The following is a 21875-nucleotide window of genomic DNA, read 5'->3' on the forward strand; positions in this document are numbered from 1 at the left end:
TGAACACTGGTTTGTACTCTTAAACTTTTAAACATTACCAAAGGAGAAAATATTATTATAAAAGAGACAACAATTGAAACTATATATTAAAATATTCCCTCAAAATATTTCTGAATTCTGTGTCCCAAAGAGTCACACCGTTATGTAAAATCTGTCATGTATATCTCATCATAGCCTGGGAGGATCGTATTAAACTGAGAGTGTTCTCAATGTGTTTGGCAGCCATGGCTTCACTGTGCTGCCCCTAGAGCTGGAGTTTGTCCTCCCCCTGCTCGGGAGTCTTTGGTCTTCCACTCTGAAGATTCTGACATTCTCGGTACTGGGACGTCCTCAACATTGTTTTGCTCAGCTGCCTTTTCACTCTCTTTCCTCCATCTTTTTGGATGCCAATTTGGTTATATTGGCCCTTCCATGATTTTTGTTCTTAAGTGCTTTTATTTTTTCCTGCCTCTGTTTTATTTTCTTAAAAATTAAAAATATTTGTTTGTTTGTTTGTTTATTCAGTGTGTATGTGGGGGGGCAAGGCATGTGTAGAGAGAGTCTGTGTTCTTGTTCTGTCAGGTCCGCACTGGGGATCAAGCTCTCGGCAGCATTTGCCTCTCCCTGCTGAGCCATCTTGCTGGCCCCGCCTCTGTGTCGCCCTTTACCTTAGTTCTCCTTTAAGCTCTGTCTGATCTGGTCTGCATCTTGCCCACTGAACTCTTTCTCACTCATTAAATTATATATTTTTATTTTTAGTTTAAACACTTTATTTTATGAGTCTGAGTGTTCGCCAGCATGTATGTCTGTGTACCATCTCATGCCTGGGGCACCAGAGGCCAGAAGAGGCTGTCAGCTCCCCTGGAACCAGAATAAAAGTCAGTTGTAAGCTGCCGTGTGCTGTGGATCAAACCTGGGCCCAGTGCTCTTAGCCACCTGTCCGTCACTCCACCCCTCTATTTTTATCTCTAACAATTGGATTTATTTCTTTACAACTTCCCTGATTATTTTGTTGTTAGCCCTCCATTCCCCAGTCATACTTTTACTTTCTCTCTTGTTTCTGAACACACTAGGCATGCTCACTCCGTATTTTGATTCTTAAATTTCTGACATCTTAGAGATCTGAAATCTTCATGTGTTCGTTCTTCAGGACATCTTTTCCTGATGTTTGTGCCTGCAAAAATATCTTTTCATGTATATTTTGTAGTTTATTTTTCTTTGTGTTCATTGCTCTTGGAATGTTCACAGGGAATAACCTTCAAATGCCTGGTTTTAAAGTATGGATGATGTACACATGTCCCACACATACTCCTTGTCAATAGATAAAATTTTGAAAAAAACGATTTAAATGTTTTAGTTTCTTTTTAATGATTCTTTTTTCTTTTTGTTTAGTTTTGTGGCTGCTTGTTGGCGTGGGGTTGTTAGGATTAGGACTACGGCACAAAACCTATGAGAGAAAATTAGGCCAAGGGGTAAGTAATTAACATTTGTTAGATAAAGTTTTACTTTATGTGTGTGTATACATGCACACATACAGGCGTGCACACACACAGACACACACACATATAATATTGCACAACACTATTCTGTTTTGAACCTTTATTTGACAGTGGTTTGGTACCTGGCCTCCCTTTTCTGCTCTTTTTTTCCTTTTTGTTAAATTTGTCCCCTAGTATATGAAGTGAAATTATTTATCATGTACATATCCACTCCCGTTACTTATTTTCGTCTTCTTGTCTTTTCTTCTCCCACATAGCTCCACCTTCTGCGTCTATGTTATATAGATATATTTACATTCTGGATGTGAGACACAGCATTGACATTTGTCGCTCTGAGCCTCGCTTAGTTGGCTTGACAGCATGATCTCTGCTTGCATCCATTTCCATGCAAATGACACCATTGCACTCTTCCCTGTGGCTCAGCAAAACTCCGCTGCGTATCTGTGCGTTTGCGCTGTGTTTTCTCTACTCGCCAGTCTATTGACTGGCATCTTGGTTGATTTCAAATGCTGGCTATTGTGAGTACTGTAGCAAAGTAATCTCTGTGGTGTGGCACCTTAGACTCCTTAACTTTAGGTAGCTGTCCAGGAGTGGGATAGCCTGGTGCTTTTGGTTTAGTTTGTTGCTGTGGATGTATTTAATTTTGTGTGTGTGTATTTTGCTTTCATATATGTATGTGCACCATGTGTGTGCTTGGTGCCCACAGAGGTTAGAAGACGACTTCAGATCCCCTGGAATTGGAGTTGTAGATAGTTGTGAGCCCACATGTGGGGACTGGAAATCAAACCCAGGTCCTCTGTTAGAACAATAAGTGTTCTTAGCCGCCGAGCAGCCCCGTGGTTTTAGTGTTTGAGGAGCCTCTACACTGACTTCCAGAGTGAGTGTGAAGTACCCAAAGGCTTTGCCATCCTCCACATTTGTTGTCGTCTGTTTTCTGGACAGTTGTCATCCTCACAATGTAGCCTTAATTTGTCTTTTCCTGCTGGCTAAAGATGTTTAGTGTTTTTTTTTAAATCATATTTATTAGCCATTTATATTTATTCCTTTGAAGAGAATGATTTAGTTGCTTATTCACCCTGTTATTGCTGGAGAAATTGGATTTTGGTTGTTTAAGAAGTTTTGAGTTCTTTGTATATTGTAGATACTAATCCTCTGTCAGGATGTGTAGCTGACAAAGACCTTTCCCACTGTGCAGGCTAGGCCTTCTCTCCACTGTTTCTGTTGCTGTCTGTTTATCACTATTTTGACTCAATGGTAGGCCTGGGTGTGATGACTTTAAGACCCTAGGTCCTATCCCTTTTAAGCTGTCCACATAATGGAATGATTTAGGAAGTTGAATTCTGAGTCAGTGCAGACCCAGGTAATAATGGCATATCAAACTTAGTACATATCAAACTTACTCATGCGTTTGATATGTAGAGTTACTTTTCCATTCATGACTTAATAATAAATTTTAAAAGAAAAGAGTGTTTTGTGTTTAATGGAGATTGCGGAAGATGTGGATATGAGAGTCTTTGATTCAAGGAAAATCTGAGCAACAAATCTTAATTTCGTAAATTATGTATGTCTTGTATAGTGGTACTCTGTGGATGTTTTATTGTCATTTGATTTTGTAATTTTAAATGTTTAGATGTTCTCTACTCTTCCAGAAAAAGACAGAAGCAAGGATAAGTCATTGCAATACTGTGTTTTCTATCTGTTCTGGTAAAAAGAAAATTGTATTTCATAGTGCAGCCAGAGTTACAGTTTGAGATAAAATAGAATTTGAGGGCTATTGCTGAATTCTAGTAATCTGTACTACCAGGAAAAACATTTTTATATTAAATATAAAGCTATTTTGAGGAAGGAGACTGTGGTCCATGTTTCTCGGGTTCTCCCTCTCTTCTTGCCTTCTCCTCTCCCTTCCCCACTTCTCTGCCCTCCTCTCCTTCCCTCCCCTCCTTCTTCTCTGCCCTCCTCTCCTCTGCTTTTCTCTCCCCTCTCCTCTCTTCTCTTCTCCCTCACCCTTCTCCTCTCCCCTCCCCTCCTTCTCTCCTCTCCCTTTTTTCTCATCTCCAAGCAGTGCTAGAGACCAAACTCAGGCCGCACTGGGTAACCATTTCTTATTCAGTAGATAATAATAAACCACCAATGCAGGCACCTTGGGATGCTTTTTCTGTGTTAGTTATTATTGTTATAATGTATTCTCCATATGAAGAGGATGCCTGACATCAGCCACAAATTCATTTCAAAGCAGTTGTTTGAATTTGATTTACTGCTTGTTCATTCATTCACTTACTCATTTGGCAAGCGTTCATGGACTGCCTCTTGCTGTCCTTGGTGCCAGAGGTACATGGGGAAGCTGGACAAGATCTCTGCTCCTCCCCACTTTGCGTTCTAAATAAGGATGGTGTTCAGGCAAACAAACGAAGAAAGACTCAGGCAGGAGGCCAGGTGGCATTTTAAGAAGCAAGACTGTGTGGTATGGAGAGCTAGAGTCTGGGTGGCTACGGAAACTTCTCGGGCATTTGAGATGAGACTTGAAGGTTGATAAAAAGCCAGTTAGATGTGATTCAGCTATGACTCAGCTGAAGGGAAGGTGTATAAAGGACTGAGAGAGAGCCAGCATAGTGTGTCTGAGATGCATCAGAGGGACCTGCAGGCTGAGGTGTTGTGGAGCAGAGGATGACAATTGGAGAGGCTGGGGACGGCCTCATCACACAGGGTTTCACCAACCACAGTGAGATATCTGTGAAGGATCAAGAAATATAAGATGTGAACATGGTGGTTGTACTAAAAAAAATTATAGGCAGCTTTTTCAGTGCTCCAAGAAAGAGAATTGTTGAGTGGAGAATTACAGAGAAGGGGAAAGGTTTAGAGTGTGTGTGTGCGTGCGTGCACACACACGCACACACACACATACACACACACACACATTTGATGGCTCTATCTATGTAGCTTGGCCATCCTGGAACTCACAGAGACACTCCTGCCTCTGCCAAGTGCTGGGATTGCACGTTCTTATCCTGAGGGTGTTGATTACTCTTCTCATTGCTGGGAGAAAGGATTCGTTTCAGCTCACAGGTTCAGGGCATGGGAGGCATAGTGGCTAGGGTTCTCTATGTGGTGGCGGGAGCTTGCCTAGTGACCTGCTACATCCAGGCTCCTCAGGGGACGTAAACCCACAAGCCCTGCCCTTTCAACTCTTCACTTGCCAGTGAGGCTACATGCCCAAAATGTCTCACAACTTGCCTGAACAGCATCACTGGCTGGGGTTCAAGTGTTTGAGCACATGAGTCTCGTGGGGACACTTGGCATTTAAGCCAAAACCTTAGGATGGGTTTTGCTTGTTTGTTTAAAGATTTATCTTATTTTTAATTATGTGATGTGTGTGTCCCTGCATGCAAATATGTGCAGTTGGGTACCAGTGCCTTTTCAGACCAGAGAGAGAATCCCCAGGCAGTTGTGAGTCAAAGGATGTGAGTGCTAGGACTTGAAGTCGGGTCCTCTGCAAGAGCAGTACACATTTTTAACTGCTGAGCCATCTCTCCATCCCAAGGGGTTTTTAAAAAGTCAATTTTCTTGCATTTCTTCACATTGTTACTCCATCCTGTGATAGAATCCTAGACAATATTGTTGTGTCTATGTTTTTAATTCCAACTAAATAGCTTACTCCAACATTTTTGAAACATAAAGTCATCTTTTTGAGATTCATTCACATGGAACTGTGCAGGCCAATTTCTATACGGTTCTCTTGTATGCATATAACTTCATTTGTTTATGATTTTTCCTATGGAAGATTAATTTATCCAGAGTAGGTAGTGTTCTATTTTATGTAACAACACATTTATTCTTTTTCTTGTGTAGATAGCTAGATGGCTTCTTTTCTGAACTGCCAAGTTTAAGTTAGAAATTCACAGATTTACTTTGGAAGAACCATAGGATAAACCTTTTATTTTTATGAATTAGATTTGGGGAAATGCCTGTGGGATTTCCTTTGCTGCAATGTGAACTTTGATCAGGGAGAGGTAGAGAGGGCTGGGACCCCCAAACTTCCGTTGTCCATAGTTATTCAGTTATTGCTTCCACAATTCCTCAGGCACCAGCGAATGTGGTCTCCGCTGCCATCTGGCCTTTTCGGTTCGGTTATGACAACGAGGGATGGTCGAATCTAGAGAGGTCCGCTCAGCTGCTCACGCAGACGGGTGAGTCTTTCTGGAATTGACTCCAGGTTTTGAGAAACCACTGTTGATATTTTTATTTTTGCCAGGTTGCCAAGTCTCAGGATTGCTGTGTGTGCTCTAAGTTCCTGGAGAGGCTTGGCTTTGTGGCCAGCTCAGGTCTGCACTTCTGCGCCACGCCTGTCTCGTGGAGCAATTAACTCGTTGATCCGGAACAGCCTGTCCTACTGAGTACCTGCAGGAGACTCAGCTCACACTCTTGTTAGAGAGCTTCCTGCTGCTATCTCTCACCTGAGAGCCGGGACACTATTTGATCACAGGCAGAAAGAGTTTAATGTAAAGCGGTGAAAATTGTTTCCAGGGCCTGGAGAGGCAGCTCAGTGGTTAGAAGCACTGACTGCTCTTCTAGAGGACCCAGCTTCAATTTCCAGCACCCACATGGCCATCTCATAACTGTTTGCAACTTCGGTTGCAGATCTGACGTCCTCAGACAGGTGTGCATGCAGGCAAAATGCCGGAGCACACAAAAGAAATTTTAAAAAATGTTTTCAAAAAGCCCCAAGGTCAATCTTATTTGCCTCTGTGCCCTTGAGGAATTTTCTTGTTGTGAAACACCCCGAGGTGCGTGGGGATTTGGGTCTTAGGTCAGCGACTGGAGTGTGTAGCGTGACAAAGAGCTGAATGGGTCTGGTTCTCTCTCTGCTAAGCCCAGCTCCCAAGAAGTGTGTGAGTGTCTTCGTGAGCACAAGGCCGTTAGTCTTGTTTACAAGACTCAGGCACTCCATGTCAGAGTCTAAGAAATGCAAGCAAACTCATTTTTATACCAATACTGTGGAGCTGTTAGCCTTGAACTAAAATACCATCCTGGGGTTGAAGATGTAGCCCAGTGGGTAGAGTGCTCGCTTACTGTACACAAAGCCCTGGGTTCAATTCCCACCACTGCCTAAACTAGGCATGGTGGTTCATACCTGTAACCCCAGCACTCTGAAAGTGGAGACGGAGGACAGAAGTTCAAGGTCATCCTCAGCTACATTAAGAGGCTAGCCTGACCTATGAAGACTTTCTCAAAAAACATAAACAGCTCATGTGCACTAGTCTGTTGTTTCTGAACATAAGCTTGGAATTTATGAAAGCCATGAAGATTACTTGTGCTTCTGGAAAAAGTGTCAAGAATATTTTTTTAAATATGGAAAAGTCATACTCCCTTCTTTTTTAAGATGCCCCATGCTTTAATTAAATTCTAAGAATCCAGCGCGGGTTCGAGTCATACTCCTCTAATGACTCAGAAGGAATTATGTGCTTGGGGCTTTATGGATGCAGGCGAGGGTCAAGACTAACGTTCTGTCGGGTGTGGTGGTCTGCATCCATGATCCCGGCGCTTGAAAGGTAGGAGGATCATGAGTTCAAAACCAGCCCCAACTGCCAAATGAGCCCTTGTCTTCACACAACAAAACAATAGCAAAGCCCCTGCAGTTTTTTGCTTTTTCCTGTTGCCGCTGCCTCACTGTCTGCCTCACTGTCTGCTTCCGCCCCCTTCCCCAAACAGGTGCGGACTTTATTACCATTTTGGAGAGTGATGCTTCTAAGCCCTTTATGGGGAACAACGACCTAACCATGTGGCTGGGGGAGAAGCTGGGCTTCTATACGGACTTTGGGCCAAGCACCAGAGATCACACTTGGGGGTGAGCGGACCTTGGGGATTAATGCTGAGCAGAGTCCTGAAGGGTAGGGAGCAGTGGCTTGGGATGGGAAGCTGAGACTGTCCTGTGGCTGCCGCACTGTGATGCATCTGGGAGGGCGACGCTGACACTACGCATTGTCATGAATGTTCATAGTGGCTTCCTGGGGCTGGAGGTCACTGGTCTTCACCTAGGCCAGCCCACCAAGGCTGGAGGGGAGTCTCAGTGCCAGGCCTGTCTGATATTCTCAGGTAGCTTAGACTCTAGTGCAGACGGCCAGAACACATTGGCCTTCCACTTCAGCTTCTTCACGCCTGGATTCCAACAACAGGAAATTGAAAATATTTGAGAAATTCTAGAATGTTCCAAAGAGCGGGGCTAGAGAGATGGCTCCCAGTTTAAGAGCACTTGCTGCACAATTGTCGGGACCTCGGTTCAGATCCCAGCACACATGTAGCAAACTGGGCATCTCTGCAAATATCAGGACTCCAGGCCAGAGGGATCTGCCTCCCTCTTTTGGCCTGTGAGCACAGACAGGGGCACCCCCACACATATATGTGCATGAGCGCGCACACACTGAAAAGATAATAAAGTCTTCAAAAAGCAAAAAGTTCCCCAAAAAGTAAGCCTTGATTTTGCCACTCATTAAGTACTACATTTAATATGTGGGAATGAGCGGATGTGTAGGCATTAAATTACATGCTATAAATAATCCAGAGAGGGTGGGACACACTCGGGAAGACATGCAGAGGTTGTATGTAAGTGAGACATGATTTTACGTAAGACAATCATTTGGCATTTCTGTGTTTGTGGACATCATGGAGCCAGTCCTCTGCGGACACTGAGGGACAGTTATAAACAGTTTCACAAAGAAAGCAACAACCGTCTGAGATGGTGCTATGTGCTGCATATGAAGAAAACCAGCTCCCGAGAGAGAGTGGGTGGGCGGGCAGCGGCCGTGGGAGGTTACAGTAACGTCACGAGTAAAATGGCCTTACGTCACGAGTAAAATGGCCTTCTCATCTTGCCAATGCTGCCTTTTTCCTGTCTTCGTGGCTTTTCACGGAACCCGCTTGGTATTGTGATTAGTGACACGGCCAGACAGGCTAACTCGGAAGAGGCAGTGAACTATCAAGCTGACTTCCACAGATGTCTGCCACTTTCCTGCTCCGAGTGCCCCTCAGGGGATGCCAGTCACGTGACATGACTTTTTTAGCGCACTTCCTTCATCCCATCTCATGACAGGCTGCTCTGTTTTCATTCTCCTACAGGATTATGGCGCTGTCCCGGTACCCAATTGTGAGATCGGAGCATCACCTTCTTCCGTCGCCAGAGGGCGAGATTGCACCAGCCATAACTCTGACTGTTAACGTCTCCAACAAACTGGTGGACTTCGTGGTGACGCATTTTGGGAATCACGAGTGGGTTTCTTTTGGTTTACTTAATATTGTAGAAATGACAGAAGACATTATCAAAATATTACCTTGAGTTTTTTATGTGACATTCTGACTTTCTACTCCTTTAAAGAAACAGTGGATTATTTTCTCCGTGTTGCTGGTTGTACATGCATTTGAGATGCAGACAGTCTGAAAGGGTTGGCCGTGCAAGACACGACTCCCGCCTGTGTAGTAGCTCTCCATACACGTGTGACTGTGTTTAGACCTCGAGCTCTGTAGGTGAAGGGCCATAGTAGCCTCATTTTACACATGAAGACATGAGGAAGACAGAGGGTAGGCGATGTGACAGTCAGGGTCACACAACAGGAAGATGTTAGAACCAAGTCAGAGGTCACAAGTCCTTGGAAGTGCACGTTAAATCAGAGTGCAGGACAAAAAGACACCCCTGTCCTTACAGGGTTACTGTTGGGAGCTGAGGGCTCTAAGTGAGTACATCCCATGTTCCTCTTTTTGGGTCTGGCTTACCTCACTCAGGATAGTGTTTTCTATTTCCGTCCATTTGCATGCAAAATTCAAGAAGTCATTGTTTTTTACCACTGAGTAGTACTCTAATATGTATATATTCCATACTTTCTTCATCCATTCTTCCATTGAAGGGCATCTAGGTTGTTTCCAGGTTCTGGCTATTACAAACAGTGCTGCTATGAACATAGTTGTGCATATACTTTTGTTGTATGATAGGGCATCTCTTTAAAAAGTAACACTGTGAGTTACACAAGCCTGGGCTGTTCTATGAAGGTTACAACTCCCCCTGAGTTCAAGGTCAGCCAGGTCTATGGAGCGAGTTCCAGAACAGAAAGAAGCCCTGTCTCAAAGCCAACAAAACAAAACAACCAAAAAAGAACAAATAACCAAAAAAAAAAAAAAATCCACAATGCCAACTCATGGCGGTTTTTAGTTTTTTAGAGGTGATCCTGTCGACCAGGTCTCACTCACCACCACCCTTTCCTCTTTCGCTTGTGTATTGATATTTACTTGCAGTGCTGGAGAGTAAGCTCAGAGCCTGCATGCATGCGAGGAAAATGCTCTTCCTCCATGAGCTGCATCTTCACCCTGCTGTGACTTATGAATAGTGAAGAAAACCTGAGCCCATTCTGTATTTGGCCTAGCTTAAGGATTTGTTTTATCTGTGTGGCAGCTCCTGTGAGTGGGGACATACACAAAAGCGTGAGTGCCCGAGGAAGCCACAAGAGGGTGACACATGTCTTGACTCTGAAGTCAGAGGCAGTTGGGAGCTGGCTGATGTGGATGGTGGGAACCAAATCCCATGCCTCTGCAGGAACAGCAGGTCCTCCTAAGTGCTAGGCCATCTCGTCAGCCCCAGCAAATATATTAATTAATATAAAACCACCACTTGACTCGGTGGTTTCTGAACAAAGGTTTTTTTCTTAGTCAATAGTGTGTCAAGCCTAGTTTGAAGTGCTGATCTAAGTATGTCCTGTTCGTTGTAAAAATTCAGACCTTTTCCCAACAGAAATTTCTCTGCTGTTGTAACTTGTTTGAGGACATTTGTGGGGGGAGGGAATTTGCTACTTGCTTTTTTAAAAAATTGTTTTACACACATAATGAAGAGGCTCACCTTTGCATCTTTTCTTTCTTTCTTTCTTTCTTTCTTTCTTTCTTTCTTTCTTTCTTTCTTTCTTTTTTTTTTTTTTTTAGAGATGACCTTGACAGGAAACTACAAGCTATTGCAGTTTCAAAACTACTGAAAAATTGTTCGAACCAAGTAATATTTCTGGGCTACATCACTTCAGAACCTGGTTCCAGAGATTACCTGCAGCTCACGGAGCATGGCAACGTGAAGGTGACACAGTTTTAATACAGTTTCTGCTCTGCTAATTTAAACGCTTCTTTATTCTTATATGCTTGAAAAATCCAACCCCCCAAATCCCAAGTGTGTGCGCGTGCGTGTGGGTGCCATTGGAGGTCACAGTATTCTGAGACATCAGTAGGAATACCACAGGCCCAGTGATATATTATTGTGATTGTCCTTAGAAAATAAAATCCAGCACACTCCAGGGCCACTCACTGAACCTGGAGCTCATGGAATAGACCCTGGAATCTGCTTGTATGTGTTTTCCCGGGCTAGAATGACAAGCATGTGCCAACTGTGTGCAGATTTTTATGTGTGTTCTGGGGATCTAAAGCCTGGTTTGTGTGGCAGGCCCTTTTCCAACCGAGTCGCCTTCCCAGCACCCTAATGACTTAATCTATGATTATGATGATTATTATTTGTGTGCTTATTGCACATAATAAAGCCCTGCACAGCCTACTGCTTTGCTCACTGGTCTGCACTGTGGAAGGGCTCAGTGAGGACAGCTCGCTGTGCTTCACACAGGGCCAGTGAGCTGCTTCCTGGGTGTTGCAGGATTTCCGGTGTGGAGGGTTGATAAGCAATGCTTTGGCTCTGGAGTATGACTCCTACTCCCGGGCTAACTGGTTTTCCTCCCTTCATGGTGGCTGGGCTCCAGAGTGAGTAAACAAGGGGAAAGCCTGTGTTGTCTTCTAGGTCTTGAGCTCCCACATGGCGCAGTGTCGCATCTGCAAACCCCACTCCTTGACTCGAGGAGTGCCAAAGACATCAGTAAGAATACCACAGGCCCAGAGATGCTATTGTGCCTGTACTTAGAGAATAAAATCCAGCACACTGTGAAAGTTAGTTCCAAGGCTGTGAGTAAAAGCCGGAATAGGATATCAGAAAGAGTGACTTCCAGGTCACACAGAGCCTTACAGTGTATTTCCAGGTCTAGAACACTTCGGTTCTTCACTGGACCCTGACAGAATCAAGTGCTCAGAGAATAATGCACAAACCAAACACGCAAGAGACTGTTCCACGCGCCAGAATGTGACACACATTAGTTTATAGTAAGGGCACAATTGCTGTGCTTGATTAGGCTCAGTAGAGATCTCTGACCTTTTTGTTTGGTTTTGCACCTCATGTCTGGAGATGTCTGTAGAGAAGCGGCTAATTTTACTACTCTAACATTTAACTACATCCTTAGGATGTAGCATTGGAGAGGCAGTAGAGACATGGTGTAATAGGGTTTTGGCAGGTGATAAAAACTCAAATGCTAGTGGTAAGAACAAGAAAGAAGCATGTTTCTTGGTGGAGTATCAGCACTGGTGGAACACTCACTTTGTATTGTCTGGAGTTATAATCCCGATAATGTGATTTCACTCAATCAGGCCTCTGCTGCCATGGCCTTTGTTGCTGGGTGCCACCTCTCATCCCCATACTATGGTCTCCACTATCATGGTCTCCACTCCTGTGGTCCGATCATGTATCCATGTTCTATTTGGGACTATAGAAAAAGAGCTAAAGAAAAGGCTATGAATGTATGTACATTATCTCTAAATTTAAACTCCAGGAAGGTGACTCTTATGTTTTTATATGGTCATACTTCATTGCATAGAACACCAGATGTAGGGCAATTCATCTTTATAGACAGAAATTTCTGTCCTGCCTGATCCTGCAGTCATTCAGTCTCAACAAAATACACAGAGGATTATATTAATTATAAACTGTTTGGCCTATTAGCTCAGGCTTATTTTAACTAGCTCTTACAACTTAAATTAGCCCATAATTCTTTTCTATGTTAGCCATGTGGCTTGGTACCTTTTATCAATTATGTATTCTCATCTTGATTCCTCTGCATCTGGCTGGTGACTGACTCTCCTTTTCCTCTTCCCAGAATTCTCTTAGTATGCTTACCCTGCCTATTCTTCCTGCCTGGCTACTAGCCAATCGATGTTTTATTAAACTAGTATGAGTGACAAATCTTTACCATTTACAAGAGCATTTTCCACAACACATATTAATGAATATATACATATATACATACATATATATATATATATATATATATATATAGAGAGAGAGAGAGAGAGAGAGAGAGAGAGCTACACAGAGAGATAGCTCTTTGGAAGAAGGGTAACATTGGGAGATACGTCAGTCTCTGTATTCATGAAGTAGGCAGAAGTAGAGTCAATGTATTCTTTACTTTGGCTGTGATGGTGATATTTATTGTAGAGAAGACATGAAAAAAAAAACAGGATTGCAAAGGTGATGAACTCAGCTTTGGGCTGAGTTTGAGGCATGCGCATGGCCTAGTGGAGATGTTAAAGGACAAGAGGATAGATAGACCTTGGGTCCTCGAGTTTAACCAGGATTAGAGATAAGGATCAAGTGTACTGGCAATCCTTCAGGCCACAGGCGTGAGAGACTTTCCTTGAGTAATTCAAGAGGTGCGGAAGGAGGCCACAGAAAGCTGCCGCTACTGCTTTGGTTTGTGCCACTACGGAATGCCCGGTTCTGTGTAGTTTATGAAGAAAACATTCGCTTACCTTGTGGTTTGGAGGCTGACATTAAACAGTTAGGAAGCTCTGTCTGTTCAGCCTCCGTGAAGGCAATCCCTCTGCATCATAACACAATGGATAACAGGTAGAGGAAATGGCCCCAGGAAGAGAGGGACAAGCGCAGCTCATTCTGTGACAACTGGCTCTAGCCTCTGTGAGACCAGCCTTAACCCCTCTGAAGGAGGCGTCAAAGACGTGCCCACTTTCTACCAGGCCCCGAACTACTAAGTTCCCACACCTCATCATGGCCACAATGGAGTCCAGGCTCCCATCCCAGGACAGATATTATGGGGTGGTGAGGGAGAGAAGAGAAGCCACCAATCTCAGGGGTAGTGGCATTTCAGACTGCCTGAAGATCTGAGAGTAAAACAGCCCCACTGCTCAGCCTTGCAGACCAGGTTATGGGAACACACACCTTTACTCCCAGTAGCCACACTAGTTGCCATAGAACTCAGGTAGTGAATGCCTTTAATCCCAGCCCTAGAGAAGATTATAAAATGGGGGAAACAGCTCTCAACACACAGTCTCATTCTGAGATTCTTGGAGGTTGAGGTAGGAGCCAGTGGCTGGCTGCTTTCCTTTTTGGATCTTCATGTTGAACCCCAGTTTCTGACCCTGAGTTTTTATTAATCGTGTTTCACTCAGGAAAGAGCGCAGAGAGCTCAGAGGAATCAAAGGAAACCCTATGGGTTGGAACCACAGGGTTTTCAGTTCTCTGTGTGAGAGAGACATGGGTGCAAACATTAGCTCTTCTGTTGGCTTTCCATATATGGTTAAAAGCTGTTTTGATTGGCAATGGAGGTTGATATTACTTTCTACAAGTTAGTTGGTGTAGAGAGGAACTAGAATCATATATGCTTGGGTGAACAGATTTTTCCCTTTAAGAAATAAGTAATTAAATTCTCTAGTCTTAAAATTTTACAGCATCATATAAAATGTAATGAAGTAAAATAACAGCTAAACAGATTCATAGCTGGTTAGTTCTGTTAGCTAAATGGCTAAATTATTAATCTCTTTCCCAAGGCAAACAGAACACCACTTCTTGTATTTATTTGCTTTTTATAGTTATTAAAAATTTTAAACCCAATTCCTGATATTTATTTGCACTTTTTGTGTACAAATGACGTGTATAATATGAACAGTAATTAAGATCAGCACCCAGGTGCCCATCATGTAACAAATAAAAGTCATAAATTGTGCCACATTTTTTAGTAATATAAAATGTATTTTAAGTTAAATTTAGAGGTGGTAAGAAATCAAGATTTTTTTTATTTATAGGCTTTTGAAAAGAAGGAAGTGGAGATTTCTTCTTTCAGCCACAAATCTCCATATTTATAGGTTTTTTTCTCCCCAATACATTATAGAAAAAAATTCCCATCTCCTTCTCTGATGAAAAACGAACCTGATTTCAAGCCTTCAACATCAAAGGACTCTCAATTGCTCCTGAATATGGTTTTTTTCCATGATTTGATTTAGTAAACACAGACCAAGCACTGGCCCAGCCCCAGGCTTCGTGCTGAGTACCAGGCAGCTGAAGATCCACAGATGAGAGCCCCTCTGCACAGGGAGATGAGGGAGGGGACTACCAAGCTACCCTGGCACTGGGCTGCAGCTGGTGTGCAGAGCCTGGCTAGGAGGACTGGGCACTGGTGTAGAGCTCCCGGTTCTCTTGGGGTGGATGAAAGCTGCCGGAGGTGAGACCACAGTACGACTGCCGACCTACCATCATCCTGTGTAGTCGCTGTGTTTCCGGCATCTGGTGCAGAAGTAGAGCGCACAGTAACTATTCAAACCCATCTCTAGAGGGAATGAGTAGTTCATGCATGAAGGATCAGTAGGAGGAGGATGAGAAAATGATCTGCACTCTAGTTCACTTTCCTGCTTTCTTTCTTTCCTTCCTCCTTCCTCCCTTCTTCCTTCCTCCCTCCCTTTCTCCTTTTTTATCTTCCTTCCTTCCTTCCTCTCTCCCTCCTTTCTTCCTTCCCTACCTCCCTCCCTTCTCCCCTTTTTCCTCCTTCCTTCCTTCCCGCCCATCTTTCTCCCTTCTTTCCTCTTTTTTCCTTCTTCCTCCCTTCCTCCCTCCTTCCCTCCCTCCCTTCCTCCTTCCTGCCTTTTTTTCCTCCTTCCTTCCTTTCTTTCTTCCTCCTTTTCTCTTTCCCTCCTTCCTTCCTCCCTTCCTTCCTTCTTTCTTCCTTTCTCCCTCCCTCCATTCCTCTCTTTTTCCTTCTTCCTTCCTCCATTTTCCTCTCTCCCTCCCTCCTTTCCTTCTTTCTTTTTCTTTTCATCTTTTTGGGCATTCTGAAGAGAGCATTGCTTTCTGTCTTAAGCATTCTCCTCTCTGCTTTCTAACAGGATATTGACAGCTCAGATCAAGACAGATGGTGTGAATACATCATGTATCGTGGCCTGATCAGGTGAGCTAGGGCTTTTTTTAAATCTATGAATTCTAGGGTGCAAAGTGTGATGGAAGCAACTAATTTTTGCTGTTTTTATAAATATTGATTGTGTTGGTTACATTATTTAACAGTTTGGACATTTAATAGTTTAAGAAGGCAGAAATAAACTGGCAATGGTGGCACATGCCTGTAATCCAGGCACTTGGGAGGCAGAGGCCGGCAGATCTGTGAGTTCAAGGCCAACCTGCCTGGTCTTCAAAGCGAGTTCCAGGATGGCCTGGGCTGTAACACAGAGAAACCCTGTCTTGAAAAACAACAATAAAAACAAAACAAACAAACAAAAAGAAGGCAGAAATAGTTAACCAAACTTAGTGATATCATAAGGGCATTGTAAACTTAAATGCACAGTAAGAATGGTGCCCTTGGGAGGTGCCCCTTCCGATAGAGGAACCAGAGAGTGCAGCCGTCCTGACATGGGGAGGGAAGTGACTAGGGAAGCCACCCTATGTGCGGGGGTTGGACAGGGATGAGGTAGTGGGTGACTCTTGTCATGGTGGGGAGGGGAGCAGATCTTGTAAGGTTCCATGGACCTTATTAAGGACTTCGGGTATAAGCATAATGCTGAGGTTATTGGCCCTTGGACAACTCACCTGGGCGGTTCACGTACTTACTGAAGGGAGTTCAGGAAGCCATTCAGGGGCTACAAGGGTCATTCTGGTTACTGTGTTGATGCAAAGACTCTCCAGCCATTGCCCAGAGAGCTGCTGGAAGGCTGGCCTGACTACTATTTCTGTTTCCAAAGGGTTGTGTAGAAGAACACGCCGCGTCATAAAACATTTCGTATCTAAGATTGACAGCACGGTTGTTGTTTTGTTCTTCACTGAAGCATTTGTCATAGGGATATCAGAATTCCAGAAAACCAGCTCCGATGTGGACTGGATAGGGATAACAGTGTGTGCGCGGGTGCGCGTCTGCGCGCGCACAGGTGTTACTGCTTATGCACCGATCTACTCTGGTTGCCCCAGCAAAATACCATAGAGTGAGTGGTTGGTTGAAATAAAAGCCACTCATATTCCCATAGGTCTAGAACCTGCACAACCAAGGCAGCAGTTTGGTATCTGGTAAGGGTTCTCCCTTTGGGTGGCACATGGCTGCCTTCTTGCCCAGGGCTCACGCAGCCTTTCCCTGGCACTCAGTCAAAAGCTTGCCCTTACCCAGTTCACTGCCCTGCACTGCATAGGCATAAATAATAATCGCACAGCAATGGGAGCCTCCGTGCCTCAGGGGGTCATTTGTGCGGTCACAGCCGTGTCTTCAAGGACTTTAGGACCGTCTTTGAAGGTCACATCTACGAAACAGGCTAGAACTTTAATCTTAGAGATTTGGAGAATAAACAGCTCCGGTTTATCTGAGACAGTGCTTCAGGATTACCACGAGCTACAGTTCCGAGCTTAGCCCGAAGCCTTAGCCCCTGCGACAGCTTAGATCCCCCACCTGACAGGGCTGCAACTCTTGTCCCTGTCTGTCGTGGAAAGGCGGGCTGTCTCCACCCACCCTGGCTCTTTGTTTCTGTTTTGTAGGTATGGACAGCTTTAAGCCTTCCCCTCAGCCCACTCTGGCCGGAGCCCCCTTTCTTTAACTTTCTGCTAGTCTTTCCGCTTCAGCCTTCCCGTGGCGCATACTCCACACAGCAGCCACCACAGATCTCTGCCTCGACCCGTCTAACAGATTCCCCTTTCTCTCCTCTCCTCTTGGAGGGGAATAGCAGTCCTCACAGGTGTGTGCAAGGAAGGGTTTTTGTCATCCGCTTCCCCTCTCTCCCCGGTTCACCGCCCTTCGCATCCCCCCTTCAGTCCTGTGCTGTAGAGTCCCCAAGTACCACACACAGTTCTGCCTCAGAGCCTTTGCCTTTCTTATCCCTTCCCCTACAACATCCTCACTCTCCCGTCGGTCTTCCTTGCCCCTTAAGGTTCAGTGTCCTGTTCCAGTGTTAGTCAAAGAGGTATTTTCGGCGCATGCTCCGTGAGGCGGCTATCTCTACCAATTGGCCCTCCTTACTCTCCGTACCTCTCTGTACTTTCCCGTGGGACTTATCTGCCGCCACCCGATAGATTTTATATGTATGCACTTGTTTAATTTGTCCTCCAACTAGAGCAAAGGGTCAGTGAGAGCAAGGGCGTCCTTCCTTTTACCTCTTGCTTGCCACCCCAAAACCTAAAATGCTTCCTGTAAATTTACTTCATCAAACCTGCAAACGAGTGAAAAATGATGCAGATATTCTTTTCGGAAGAGGTACAGGAACTCTAAATGAAGGAAAACGAACTCTTTGGTGCTGTGGTTTCTCTGTCCTCCCGTCTGAGAACTTTGCTACGAACTGTTTGGATAATCCCTATAAACTGTATTGACTTTTCCAGAGAACTGAAAGCCCTAAGCCAAACAGGATGTGAAAAGGTTTTCAGACACATAAAATCCTTGATTTTAGGCTAGTAACTGTGCCTAGACATCTGCATGCGGTGTTTGCATTTTGAACGGTAAGAAAATTTAAGCATGCATACCTGTCATTCTGAAAAAAATCCTGTTATTAACTCAAAGCGTAATTATATGGGGAGCAGTCTGTGTAGAGAGAACATCCATCTGAGTACAAACTAAAGTGGGATTGCTAAGTGGAGTTAATTAAAACTGTACATATTCCTTACTCATTTACCATGCTATGAAAACAATATTTATGTTAATATTTAGGGTAATACATCAAGTTAATCCCAATCATGATACAGGAAGCCAAGGTAGAAATGAGAAACTAGCTTGCTACAGAAGGTGCTAGGCGTTAGAGTTCACTAATTTTGGTTGGGCCTTTGCTCTACACATTAGAGGGTTTTTTTTTTGTTTGTTTGTTTGTTTTTCAAGATAAGGTTTCTCAATGTAGCTGGAACTTCATCTGTAGACCAGGCTGACCTAGAACTCACAGAGATCCACCTGCCTCTGTCTCCTGGGTACTGGGATTAAGGGTGTGCGCCACCACTGCTCTGCAAAGAATTGGTGTGTTTTTTGTTCTTTTCTGTTTTGTTTTTCAAGACAGGGTTTCTCTGGGTAGCCCTGGCTGTGCTAGAACTCTCTCAGTAGACCAGACTGGCCTTGAACTCAGCTCCACCTGCCTCTGCCCGCCAAGAGCTGGAACTAAAGGCAAGGGACACTACTTCCCAGCTTCGTCAGAGCATTTGTATAATGAGACTTTTTACAAACTGTTTCCATTTCTGCTCCAGGTTGGGTTATGCAAGAATCTCTCATGCAGAACTAAGTGACTCTGAGATTCAGATGGCCAAGTTCAGGATCCCGGATGATCCTGCCAATTACAGAGACAACCAGAGAGTGGTCATAGACCACAGAGGACTTCCCAAGAGCATTCATTTCAACCCCAGGTGAGTGGGTGAGCACCTTTCTCACTGGAGACGGCAGATCCAAGCTGCCACATGCCCCTGCGGAGTCCAGATATCAACTCCCATACGCTCAAAATTGTGGTAGATTCTAGAGGCTCGTTTCAAGTGAGGGACTCATGATAAGATTATAATCTTTGCCTTCCGGGATGAAGAAAGGTGTTGTAGCTCTAGCCTCAGGGAAAATGTCCCATTCTTGTCATTATTACCACTACTCCCACTACTGTGATCATTGCCAGCATCACCACCCACTGCTACCATCCTCAACATCACCATTATCACCGCCACCACCACCATCATCATCATCATCATCACCAGTAGCATGACTGTGACGGTGAATATTTGAGTGTTCCCATATTCCAGCTCTGTTCCAGACTCTTGAAGAGTTCCCTCAGTTTAATTCGTTTGGTTGTTAACTGCTGTTGCCAACATTTTATTGAGGAGGAAGCTCAGGCTGAGGAATGCACAGCATCAGGCTTAAACGACTAGCCGGTGGCGGAGCTGTGGAGGAGGAAGGATGCTGTTAGCACCGCAGGGTTACAGTGTTTCTAGCCGGCTGCACCTTCCCTTCAGTCCGAGAGCCTTTGAAAACTGCACAGTGTAGTCTTGCCCCAGATCAACTCATTAGGACTCCCTGGGATGATGCTTGGGTTGGGGTCATAAATAGCTCTTCCTGGGTTATTCTAATGGGCAGTTCACACTGGGACTCTGCAGTGTGGGTGATTCCCTTACCTTGCAGGCATTCTCCCATGAAAGAGGTACTGAATTTCATTTTGCTTAGGTTTTCATGGTGGTTATCTAAGAGATCTGTTTGTAGCCAAGCATATGATCTGAAGGGTGGGCGCTAATCAGTGCCTCGGTGGATGGTGAAACGGTGCTTCCCTGCCGATCAGCCCACCGAGAATGCCCTTGACATTGTATCGTTATAGATTTCTACCTCACTCGCTCACAGCTGCGACAATTTCTCAGACTTTGCCAGGGACGACACTACACTTCATTTGATTTGTTTACTTCCTTGTACTTCCTGAGAGGACTGGCCCAGAGTGTAGTGATTAAGGCAAGGAGAGGGAAAGCCGGCTTGGCTTTGTTATGGTGTTTCTCTCCTGCTGGGGACATAAGGGGAAAGAGATGGTGCAGCCCGCCTCTCTGTTCTGTGGAGCGGCTGGAGAAAATACCCAGCTGCATATTGTTAGCTCAGCACTGGTTTCAACTTCAAAGTATAATTCCCAGGATGGAGAGATGGCTCAGAGGTTAAGAGCAGTGGCCGCTCTTTTAGAGGTCCTGTTCAATTCCCAGCAACCACATGGTGGCGCACAGCCATCTGTAATGAGATCTGGTGCCCTCTTCTGGTGTGCAGGCATACATGCAGGCAGAACACTACATATTAAATAAATAAACTTTTTTTTTAAATAGTGTAATTCCCACTGAATATGTGTCACTTTCAGAACATGTGTCTTAGTTAGGGTTTCTAGTGCTGTGATGAAACACACGACCAAAAGCAAGTTAGGGAGATAAGGGTTTATTTGGTTTATGCTTCCGCATGACAGTTCATCACCAAAGGAAGCGGGGACAGGAACTCAAGCATGGCAGGAGCCTGGAGGCAGGAGCTGATGCAGAGCATGGTGGGGTGCTGCTTACTGGCTTGCTCCCCATGGCTTGTTCAGCTGCTTTCTTATAGCACCCAGGACCACCAAGTCAGGAATGGCTCCCCCTGCAATGAACTGGGTTCTCCCACTTGAGTCATTAATTAAGAAAATGCCCTACATACTTGCTTGCCGTCCGATCTAATGGAGGCATTTTCTCAAATAAGGCTCCCATCTCTTCAATGATTCTAGTCCCTATCAAGTTGGCATAAAACTAGCTAGTGCGGGGGTCCATTTTTTTTTCACTGAATGAGATGACTTCTTAAATGGAAAATAAAAATTTTAGCCAGAAAAGATCTTCTTGTTTCTTTATTCTTCGTATACCAGGAGTGTGGCAAGAGACCAATAAACTATTTTTGGCAAACCACAACTGCAGATTGAGCCAAGACAGTCATGGCTGAGCGAGGTCTATTTTCTTTCTCAGTTACAAAAATAATGAAGATGTTGGGGGAGGCTCGCCTTCATTACAAAATCGTGCTCAAGACACTTAATATATATTCTCTCAGTAGTCTTAGATAGTCACTGTGTCATTATTAACTCTGGTCATGATGCCTTTGAGAAGTAGAACTGAAATCATGTCCTTTGACCTGTGTCTTCTCCCAGTCAGCCCCAGGGAGCCAATGTTACTGTTCTCGCTGCTTCTGCAAGTATAACTTTTTTTTTTTTGTTTTTTCTAGACAGGGTTTCTCTGTAGCTTTGGAGCCTGTCCTGGAACTCCCTTTGTAGACCAGGCTGGCCTCGAACTCACAGAGATCCGCCTGCCTTTGCCTCCCGAGTGCTGGGATTAAAGGCATGCGCCACCACCGCCCGGCTTGCAAGTATAACTTTTAAAAAGGTCTACACGTAATGCCGAAAACAAAACAAAAAAACAAGGCAGGCCGTGGTGGCACAGGCCTTTAATCCCTGTACTCAGAGGCAGAGGCAGAGGCAGGAGGATCTCTCAAAGTTTGAGGCCAGCCTGGTCTACAGAACAAGTTCCAGTACGGCCAGGGTCACACAGATAAACCCTGTCTTGAAGAAACAAAACAAAACACCAAAAGTTCTCCACGTAATCGAGACCATGCTTTTTCATGCTCGCACTCTCCCCCTCCCCCAACCTCTTTCTCCTGAGGCTCAAACCGGGATCGACACAGTCCAGACAGGCACTCGGCCAACAAGCCTCACCTCAAGTCCCTGGTTTGTTTTTCTCATCTCTTTCTGAAACAGGGTCTCACTATGTAGCTCAGGCTGACCTTGAACTTGCTGTATAACCCAGGCTGGTTTTAAACAGACAAT

General features: G+C 44.6%; 1 protein-coding gene across 1 annotated transcript in view; it reads left to right on the forward strand.

Annotated features, from left to right (window-relative positions):
• Cwh43 (cell wall biogenesis 43 C-terminal homolog) overlaps positions 1 to 21875 on the forward strand; it is a 42225-nt gene that overhangs the window by 15312 nt on the left and 5038 nt on the right. The window contains exons 9-15 of the mRNA XM_050150029.1: positions 1372 to 1451; positions 5557 to 5662; positions 7185 to 7320; positions 8589 to 8738; positions 10434 to 10578; positions 15483 to 15544; positions 18787 to 18942. Coding sequence (XP_050005986.1) covers positions 1372 to 1451; positions 5557 to 5662; positions 7185 to 7320; positions 8589 to 8738; positions 10434 to 10578; positions 15483 to 15544; positions 18787 to 18942 — 835 coding nt within the window. The remainder of the gene's footprint in view (positions 1 to 1371; positions 1452 to 5556; positions 5663 to 7184; positions 7321 to 8588; positions 8739 to 10433; positions 10579 to 15482; positions 15545 to 18786; positions 18943 to 21875) is intronic.

Source organism: Alexandromys fortis, unplaced genomic scaffold (genome assembly GCF_014885135.2).
Source record: "Alexandromys fortis isolate MF-2015 unplaced genomic scaffold, M_Fortis_MF-2015_v1.1 scaffold_0, whole genome shotgun sequence".
NCBI lineage: Eukaryota > Metazoa > Chordata > Mammalia > Rodentia > Cricetidae > Alexandromys > Alexandromys fortis.